The sequence below is a fragment of the Panthera tigris genome, chromosome A2 (assembly GCF_018350195.1).
Source record: "Panthera tigris isolate Pti1 chromosome A2, P.tigris_Pti1_mat1.1, whole genome shotgun sequence".
Lineage (NCBI taxonomy): Eukaryota > Metazoa > Chordata > Mammalia > Carnivora > Felidae > Panthera > Panthera tigris.
Window position 1 is genome coordinate 20,521,986 of NC_056661.1, and position 10,558 is coordinate 20,532,543.

General features: G+C 42.9%; 1 protein-coding gene across 1 annotated transcript; it reads right to left on the minus strand.

Moving 5' to 3' along the window:
• Positions 1–568: 568 nt before the first annotated feature.
• Positions 569–2,516, minus strand: LOC102950577 (IQ domain-containing protein F5). Its single transcript, XM_007081961.2, has 2 exons — positions 2,418–2,516; positions 569–1,020 (listed from the first exon to the last, which is right to left on the minus strand). Exons 1-2 carry the CDS (start codon positions 2,419–2,421, stop codon positions 581–583), a joined length of 444 nt encoding a protein of 147 aa, XP_007082023.1. The 5' UTR covers positions 2,422–2,516; the 3' UTR covers positions 569–580.
• Positions 2,517–10,558: the final 8,042 nt, after the last annotated feature.

The window sequence follows — 10,558 nt, forward strand, 5'->3', positions numbered from 1 at the left end:
TTTTTATTTTTTTTTTAAATATTTTTATTTATTTTTGAGACAGAGCATGAGCAGGGGAGGGGCAGAGAGAGAGGGAGACACAGAATCTGAGGCAGACTCCAGGCTCCAAGCTGTCAGCACAGAGCCCAATGCGGGGCCTGAACTCACAGACCGTGAGATCATGACCTGAGCTGAAGTCGGACACTCAAGCGACTGAGCCACCCAGGCGCCCCAACCACAGTTTTTTAAATAACATTTTTTAAACATTTGGATGGGGGGAAGCAAAAGATGGCACAGTCCTCCATGTTACACAACTACAGAGGGTGCCACTGTGAAAGAGTCTTTCACACTGTGAAAGAGTCTCTCCTGTGTTGGCCACCTTGGAGGCCCTAAAGCCCCCAAATCTCCTACCCATGGCAGACATTGCTAATCAATCTGTTCATAGGTCCTGTTCATCCAGCATTGGGCTCTCAGAATCTTTCTCCATGCTAGGAGAACTGGCACTTCCTCGGGACTGATTTATGAGATGCTATCTAATGACCTCAATGACCTCTTTGAAATCTGGCAAAAAGAGCAGAGGACACAGATATAGCAGACCTGATCATTCATTTACTGGAAGGGGTATGCACTGTTGCACTTTACAAGCCTGTAAGCCTAAAGAGATTTCAAGTTGAAGATTTAGTTGGCTTTCTTTGAGGTTGTAACGGCCCTGAATAAAGCCACGTGTTTGATAAATATGCCAGCGCCAATAGATCTGGATGATGCGGACAGCGTGGAGCAAACGGCAGTAACAAAGGCGTAAGCGCCACATGCGGACCCAGGACTGCAGCTTGACCACTGCCCATTCTTGCTGAGCATAGGACTGTAGGGATAATCGCTTCTTCTTCTCCATCAGCTTCACCAGCATCTGCTTCCACCAGCGCTGAATTATCCACGCTCTGAGGGATGCGTGCAACAGTGTCCGGCGTACCAGGGTGCCCCGCCACCAGGCCTGGATGAACATGGCCGCTTCCTGTTTTGTGGTGGTCTTTATTCCAGGGCCTTGCAAAAGAAAATGGGACACTTAGGAAACTCATACATTTCAACTCCCAGGTGTGCCAGGAAGGAGCCCTGATCCTCTATCAACAATTGCCCCTTTCTCTGACATTCAAAAGAGCTTTTGTGGGCAATGGATGGACTCAGGAGATTAAGCAGGTGTCCTGCCTCTGCCACTCTCTGATTACTGGACATGGACACATCATCTTGCCCTCTTGAGTCTCATGGCCTCCTCCTGAACTTGCAGTGTCACCCAGTTTTGCATGGACCTGGTTGGCCAGTTTAAAGCAAGAGCACCATAATCAGAAGTGAAAGAGATGTAAGTTTCACCTGGACCCAACCACCTATGTACGGTTCATGTCTCTTTCCTCAGACCCCTCCCGTTTGCTGGAGAAGTGGCATCTTTGTACCCCCTGCCCTCTCACCTCTGACTTCAGGTTACATCCACAACGTGCTGTCTCCCTTCTGCCTCACCAAAGTATTAAAAGATTCTTCCACCGTCTATACTTGAGCTTAAGCATCAGTTAACACATACATTAGTATAAAGATACACGTGCACACACACTTCTAGACCCAATCTTCCTGTACCTCTACGCCAAACACAGTCCCCACCTTGTAGCTCCCAACCATGCATGGTCTAAGTTCATACTCTTTGCCCACCTCCTTGGCACAATCTATACACCTTGGCCAGACCCACATCTCAGCCTAAGGAGAAAATGGGGGAAAAGGATAGCCAAGGAGGAGTCAATCTGTATTCATTCCAGCTCTGTGTATGAGGACCATTCCTCTGTTTGCCTAGCACACCCTGGGTTTATGCCTATTGTCCTGGAGCCGCATTAATAAGTGTCCCTTCACTCACTGAAGCATCTCTCTTTGGATAACAAAGTTCATGGTCACAGAGTTTTGGAATACTCCACTGAACCCCAAGGGTCAGAGATGTCACAAGTCAAGACTTTCCCCAACATAGTAAAGCCTATAACCATCTACACATGGAGGAGTGGAGTGGGTGATGGCAGTGATGTGGGTGGGAGTTTGGGGGACAGCCGCTTCCTCTTCTCCCCTTTGCTCCTTCAACCTCTGTTCTATCAATATGACTTCATCATCTTTGACTATAACTTGGAAATTTTGCTGTCCTGTAATCAGAGACTACCGAGAAAAACATTGGAGAAAGTAAGGGTGATCTTCCCATCACTAGGTGACAAGTCAACCACACAGATTCCTGGCCTTTCCTGGGACCTCAGACATGGAAGGATTGGGGTTGGGGGGGGGTGGGGAGTCTCATCCTGAGAACTTTACTGTCCTCCCAGAAAGCTCAGGTGGATCTCTTTCTTACAAAACATTAAATGCCCATGACTTGAGGTGGATAGTCAAATCCCCCTCAGATCTGCACTTTACTAAATTACCCATGGTTAGGGGCAAGGTGGTCCCACCACTCTCAGGTCCATACTCCTCCAGCCACACACTGGCAGGAAAAGTGGAGGAGGGGTGAGAGATATGATGTCATAAAGGCACCTATGACTCAGGCACCAGGATGGCTTCCAGCAATTAAGCCCCTTTCTAAGAAAAACCTAGAAGAACTGTCCTTTCTTTCCTACCAGAGTGGCCAGAGTTCTAGCTACAAAGAAGGACACCCCAAATACTGACCCACTGACACAAAAGTGTATAATGATACTCATTAAAGCCTGGATAGTATTTATTATATGGATTTCAGTTTATCTCAACAACGACACCCCAGATAACAATTAGAATGAGTGTTCTATGTACTGATACAGAACAGTGTTCAAGATTTAGCAAGATCAACAATCATCAAATCAAGATGAACTCAATATAAGTATATATTTATACACATGTTGTCACAAAAGCATTATTTTTAAAGGAGTGGGGATTAAGAAGGTAGATAAAAATTAGCAGTGATCATCTCTGAAGAAGATAGCAGAATTAGTGGAACAGAATAAACTCCCTCGTTGCTAAACCTCCTATGTCTGGCCTAACTGTAGGTCGTCTAGTTATCAGGCCTCTGGGAGAGCATTCATGAAGCCCCCAGGACTAGCCATGGCCTTCATCTCAGGCTCAAGTGGGCTCAAACACTCTCCTGTCTTCCTTTTCCCCTGAGAGCCTCAAAGTCACAGCCAGAAGATGGGTGAGGGGCAACCACTACACAAGAAGTGCCCCACTTTTGCCTGTTCCTTGCCTCTGAAGACCCACATGGTCATTGTGAAGACCTGGTCCCCTCTCAGGGTCACAGCCCCAGGGGTCATTGAGGAGTGCATTTGCAATATGTAGAGTGGGCATGGGGTGGGGGCAGTGTGGGGGCTATGCAGGGGGGTGGCATGTAGAGAAGACTCACACTCCTTACCCCCTTCTCCCTTCCCCCTTCCACCCTTTGACTAGCACTTCTGCTGGTCTAGGCAATTTCAGGGGGAGCAGTTATCCAGACCTTTATCCGTGAGTCTAGACCTTCATCTGTGAGGTATCTGATTCTCTAGTTACCATACTTCTCTGGTCATAATTGTATTCATCTACCATTACACTGGGCAGCAAAGCACCAACAGATCTGCCAGTGAATCACCCAAGCAGCATTCATAGTCTTACCTGCCCCCATAGTGTGGCAGCAGCCCCCTCACCTTCTGATGACCAGGGTTAATTATCCCTGCCAGTACGGTGACTCCTTTCAATACCTGCTTGCCTCTTGGCAAAGGAGTCCAAAGTGACCAGGTCCCAGCCATAGCTTTAAGTTTAGTGGGACCCTTATTGTGACCCTTGATGACTACCCTCCTCCCTAGAAACTAGAATCCCCAGTCGTATGGAGCCTGCAGGGACACAAAGCCCAAATTCCCACATGTATAACTGGAAGGGTGCTCATGGATGCACCACCACTGCCACACATTGATTCTGGGACACATACATTCTACCTATTAGGAACCAAGCACCATGTAATGGGCCTTGATTTAGGGCTTGGGTTAGCAACTACAGCACATAGGTTAAATCCACCCCACTGCCTGTTTTTGTACATCCTGCAAAGAATGGTTTTTATATTTTTCAGTGGTTGAAAAAACTAAAAAAAAAAAAAAAAAACAAAAACAAAAAAAACACACACACACAAAAAAACCTCGTGACACATGAGAATTGCATGAAATTCAAATGTAAGCATCCATAAATAAAATTGTATTGGAACACAGCCAGGTTTATTTGTTTATAGGCTGTCTATTGCCACATTTGCACCGCAATGACAGATTTGAGTATTTGTGACAGGGACAGTATATGACCCTCCCATCACCTCCCACTGCTGCTCAACACACAACAAATGGCAGTGGTGCAGTTATAACTGAATAGTATTTCGAGTGCCACATATACTGCTTGCTGTGATTTATATTTTATCACCAATACATAATGTATTATGTCAAACAAGAACAGAGGAGAAAAGTAGACTTTAAATGTCACATTATTTGGCAATAGCAAAGCATTGTGTTCATTATGCAACATTGTATCTGTGCTAAAGGGATACAGCATTATATACCTACATTACCAGACTAAGCAGTCCGTATTATTCCTAACTCACAAGAAAGCAAAGATCTTAAAATTTAGCAATTTTAAATGGGATATCTCTCCACAGCAGAACTTCTTTACAAAAATAAAAAATGAAAATGAGGCACAAAGTAAGTTTGCAGACTGCGCATTTGTTAGCCAAGCAAGAAAACGTGTTTATTACTGGTGAGCTAATTAAATTATGTTTAATTGCAGCAGCTGGAAAAAAAAATGTGATGACAGAAAATAAACTTAACACTATTAGCCTTTCATGGGAATAGTTGCTCTGAGAGTTGAAGACACTGGGGACAAAACCAACAGTCAAATTAAAACAAGGAAAATGATTTCAAGTGGTTTTTCCTTAGCTGTTGAGGAGTTAGCAGATGTTACCATACAGCTCAGCTGTTGTTCATGGAAGGGGTGAATGCCAACTTTAAGAGGCCTAAAGAATTCAGCTTTATGAATAGTCTGCATGAAAACAACTACAGTTGAGAATACTGGTTGAAGAAGCTGAGAAGAGACAAATTCAATGCCACCTGAAGTGGAATCTGCTAGGATGTGATAAAACTGATACAGTGAAAATACGTGTGGAAAAAAGCAGAAAACTTAGGCTTAGTTGGACAAATTTACAAAGTTTATGAAAATGTAAAGTGCTTACAGCCTATGGTTACTCACTATATTATTCATCAATAGGTATTTTGGGGAAAACATTTTAATCTACTGTGTTACTAAAGCAGGAACATCAATGATAAGCTTTCCTGCCATTGTTGACTTAACTATTATTAGTTCTGTGAGTTTTTCTCAGAAACAGAAGGTGAATGTTCTGATTTACCAAACACACCACAACTCCATGACTTGAACATAGCAGTATCAATAGCTACATAAGCCTTGCTAACTTGGAGCCTATGCTGTTGGGTCCCTATATTGCCTCTATCTTTGCCTCCATGACCATCCAGGACCCATTGTTCCAGCAATAGAACGAGTGACAGAAGTTGGCTGACATCAACCAGTCCAGTGTTTTTGTCTACTTCACTGTTTAGTGCCTATTCCGTGGTAGATGTACCCTGGTGGCAGGTGTTAACATACAATACAAAGATTTTTTACTCTGTGTATACTCCCGTATGTCCATCTATCTGCCTCTAGACCAGACTTCCTTGTCCCCATTGTTCAAGTCTTTGTGTTGCCAGGAAACTGACCAATAAGCCATTCACCACTGCTGAAAAGCCCATATATATTCTATCTCAGACCACTTCTCTTTCTGCATAAAGTAGGTGTTCAGCCTGAAACTCTGACAACTGAGAGGACTTTCCCCTCACCACTCACTGTCTTTCAAGGCTACCTTTGAATGAGGCTGTGGCTCACCTGCTCTTTGGGGATGGCATACACATACTAAGCTTAACAATCTGCAAGTCAGGCATTTTCCTCTTATGTCAGCTGGTCCCAAGGGGTTCCCTATAAGCCCACATGAGTATGAGCTAAGAGGGCTGATGGCACAACAGTGGTGGGTACTCAAGAGTCTAAGCTACCTGCCCATGTAGTTTGCATCTTCAGTTTCCCATTGTCTGTCACCATTACTATCAGTGAAGTTAAGGTGGAGTATCACATTTCTTCATATTCAAAGGGTTCAGGGGAACTTGGGAATTAAGGATTTGGGGGCCATCAACCCAAATTATCCTACCCCATGTGTCAGAGTTCCATCTTTTTCCTGCCCTGATTTTGGCAGAACATCCTACCTTGATGGAGAATTTAACCTTCTTAGGATGTTGGCCACTTTGATGATTAAGCCCTGGGCCTGGCCCTCAACTTTTTAAGCCCTACCATTGTAGACAAGAGTTTCTTCATATGCCATCAAGAAGGCACTCTGGCTTTTACACTTACTTCTTAATTACCTGTTACTTGTTCTCAGCCATCTGTTATCTTTTTCTAGAGCTTCATAGAGCCTAAAATAGCCATCCAGTTCTTTATAGTTTAATTCCCCCCTTCTTTCCAAATGCTTGCTATGTCAGTCACACCAGCTAGTGGATATATATATGATCCCATTCACGCTTGAGAAGGTTACCATTTTTTTTTTTAATTTTTTTAATTTTTTTTTATTTTTTAATATATGAAATTTACTGTCAAATTGGTTTCCATACAACACCCAGTGCTCATCCCAAAAGGTGCCCTCCTCAATACCCATCACCCACCCTGCCCTCCCTCCCACCCTGCCCTCCCTCCCACCCCCCATCAACCCTCAGTTTGTTCTCAGTTTTTAACAGTCTCTAATGCTTTGGCTCTCTCCCACTCTAACGAGAAGGTTACCATTTAAACCACCACCCTGTGTCAGGGGCTATCTGTGCTGCACATACCACTAGTATTTGGGGTCCTCGTTGCCAACCAGGCACTGATGAAGTCAGTGATCCCACTTCAAAACCCCATCTTATTATCTTCTTTCTCAGGCAACCTCTGGCATCAACTGTTGTACTTTGGGTTCTCCAGGAAAGGAGATGGAATTTAGCATTCAGGCTATGTATTAGGGAGTACCCTTGGGATCGACACCTATGGGAAGAAAGGGAAGGAAACAGGACTGGGTAGAGGGAGAAGATGCAGCAATTCAGCTGGCAGCCTTAGCAAGCACCACAGGAAGTTCTGTTGCTGAAATGGCCTAGCAAGATTGACCCACATTAAGTCCAAATGGCCAGGTCTTTACACATTCACTTAGATCAGTCATTGAGGGTGGTATCTGAAGGGCTTGACTTTGGGCGAGGCAGGCTCTTTGCAGCTGAAGCAGTCCCTGAAGGAGCTGACAGTTGCTATCAGCACTCCCAGGAGCCAAGGCAGCAGGTTCTTCCTTGAAGGGGAGTCTGTATAATTCATCTCCATGTCTACCAAAAGCAAGGTCTGTTTAACTCAGAAGGAGAACATTTTTTTAATAGATGGATATTACTAATTCACATTTATTGATTCCTAATATATATGGACTTACTACCATCTTATTTTGTGCTTTAAATCTATCATTTTTTCTTATGATCTGTTTTTCTTTCCCTGTTTTTTGTCAGATTGCGTTGTCAGTGAGTTTGGAGGTTGGTGAGTTTCTTCCCTTCTACTATGTTAGCAATTGTGACAGAGATTGTGAGTTGCTTACCCATATCCACACCCTTCTTTCTTACCAAAAGAACTGAATTCATTGGAGTTGGCAACATGCTCATTTAAGTAAAATGACGTTTCTCAGGATCTCCTTCGACTGGAGTGGCCATGTGATACTCACTGGCCAATGAGATGTTGCTGGGTAAGTGTTTTGGGAAAACTCCTTAAGAATGCAAATGAATCCTTTTTGTCATTCTGCCTGAACCCTCTTCTTCCCTAAAAAGTAGGCTTGATAGCCAGCACTCTGGTAATCACTTTGAGGACATGAGAATAAGGCTAACATCTCTAAGATAATGAGGAGGAGCAGATGAGAAACTAGTAGCTTAGTTACATGAACTGCTACACCAGGCTTGGATTGTCCATGCTCAGATTTATGTAATGTAAAAACAAACCCCTAGTTTGTTTATCTCCTCATATTTTAGATTTGTTTTCTCTGAACATAATTTCCAATTTCTATAAAAGTTATACAATTTATTCCTTTTCTTCTAGTACTTATTTATACTTAGGTTCATTTTAACACTTACACTTTAAATTTTATGTCATGGAAAATTTTGACCCAATCAGTATCTGTCACTTCTACCCCAAATCTGTCAAGGACTTCTGCCCAATTTTCTTTACTTCATTCACTGCCTCCAGCATCCTCTCATGTTAGTATCATCTGAGATAGTACACATATTTTTAATAGAAAAATCTTTCTTGTAACAACAAATTTTAATGGCATCTGTACTCATTACTGCTTCTTATGTCATTCTCCTGGATTCATTTTCCTTTATTGTGGAATTCACTTCCCAGAAATACTTTGAGAGACTTTCAATGTAAACTTTGAATTAATAAAAATGTCTTTCATTTTTTGCCCTTAGACTTGAATGATGTTGTAGGTGGTATATCATTCAATGCTTACATTTCTTTTCTTTTAGAACATTAAAGGTGTCACTCCACTTAATCTCCTCACACCCAGTGTTGCTGCTGAGAAGGCTGAGGTCAGTCTGAAACTTATTCCTGAGTGGGTAGTTTCTGGATTTTTTTTTCCTCTTCAAATGTTTATGTATTTTATCTTCATCAGCTATGAGACTATGCTGCAACCTGTTTGGAAAACAGATGGATGCCACCTTTTTTAGGGCAATTGAATCTCCTTGATGAGTTCTGAGAAACTCGTTAATGCCTTGAAGGTTCCTGCTCTTCATCTCTGTGCTTCCTTTCTCAAGAACACTAATTCAACCATGAGTAGAACTTCTGGATCGGTGCTCCATTTTTAAATTTGCTTTTCTTTAACCTTTTCATTTCTCTGAATCTTTCCCTTTTCTGCTGTATTTCAAGAGTTCTCTTGTCAAACTTTCTACTCATTAACTTTGGTGATGTCCATTCTGCTATTCATCCCATCTATCAAGTTTGAATTTTAACACTGTTCCTTTCTAAGATCCATAGATAGCTCTTTTAAATAATGGTTTGTTCTTTTATGGCTAAAATGTCTCCTCCCATCCACTGAGAATATTAATTCCACCTCTTTAAGTTGCCTTCTTAGTCTTTCCCTTGGCCATTGTGTTTCTCATTATTGAGTCTAGGGATGCTTTTTTTCTGCGGTTGGTTTCCTCCAAAGCTTGGTGATTCTTGTTTGGGTACTCATCTTTGTCTTGTGATTTCCTCTTTGCCTCTTGATGATTGCTATGTCCATGGGTTGCAAGGGAAGCATGGGGTGGGATCTCATGGTGGGTGGTCTCCTGGGCAGGAGTCTTGCTGTGCAAGGGAGTCACATGGTATCGGGCCCTACCAATCATAGCTCCTCCCTGGAGATAGTCCTTCTCTTGCCAACCACATGGCTCAGCTAGAGCTGGCTGCCCCTTCTATGGTTATATCCCAGCTAGTCCCCACAGTAGCCACCAGCCCCTGCTGCCTCCTGAATCAGCTGCTTCCAAGCTTGGAGGGACTGCATGGCCATTCTCTTCCTTGATAGGAGACCTTTTTTTAGAGCTTTGATATATGTTCTTTCAGTGTTTTCACATCTGCCTTCTGTCCTTTAAGGAGGCCACATAATTTCTGTCCATTTTAGTTCCCTTCCTAAATGTTTAGGTACTATTAGAGATTTTTAATTTTTTAATTTTAATTTTTTAAATGGTTATTTTATTTTTGAAAGAGAGAGAACAAATGGGGGAGAGGCAGAGACAGAGGGGGACAGAGGATCTGAAGTGGGCTCTGCGCTGACAGCAGCAAGCCCAATGCAGGGCTTGAACCCACAAACCATGAGATCATGACCCGAGCTGAAGTTGGATGCTCAACCTACTGAGCCACCCAGGCGCCTCTATTAGAGATTTTTAAAATAAATATATTCTTTTTCTATTATTCCTATGAATTTACACCAAGAGAAGAAGACCTGAACCTGTGTTCAAACATGTTGAGCCATTTTCTCATGGACATTTTTCTGGTTTTCTTTATGGTCATGTTTCATTGAGGTTTGAGATAAAAATGTTGAAGCAGATTTTAATGACTGGGAACTTTTTTCTGCAGATGGTTTTTCTCTGTTTTTAAATGGAAATTTTAGTTTCCTCTCATCCTTTCCCTCATTTTATTCCCTTCCCTTCCTGAACAATTTAGTCTGAAAGCCATTAGGCTGGGCAATGCAACATAGGTATACAAGGGCAAGAGAAACTGTGACACAGAACAGGGCGTGTATCCCAAGAGGGTGAGGAAGGTGTTGGCATAAGAGAGTTGCCAGTTTGGAACCCAGGCAGAGTAAAGGGGGGGTCTGGACATGGGAGTTCAAGGCCATGGCAGTAGTAGGTATCATAGCATGGACAAGATGAAGAGGGCATCCTTAATGGTATAGGAAATCAGAACTTGAGTACAGCAAGGAGGGTATCTGTGCAGAGGGCATCCTGAAATTTCATGTCAGCCCCAA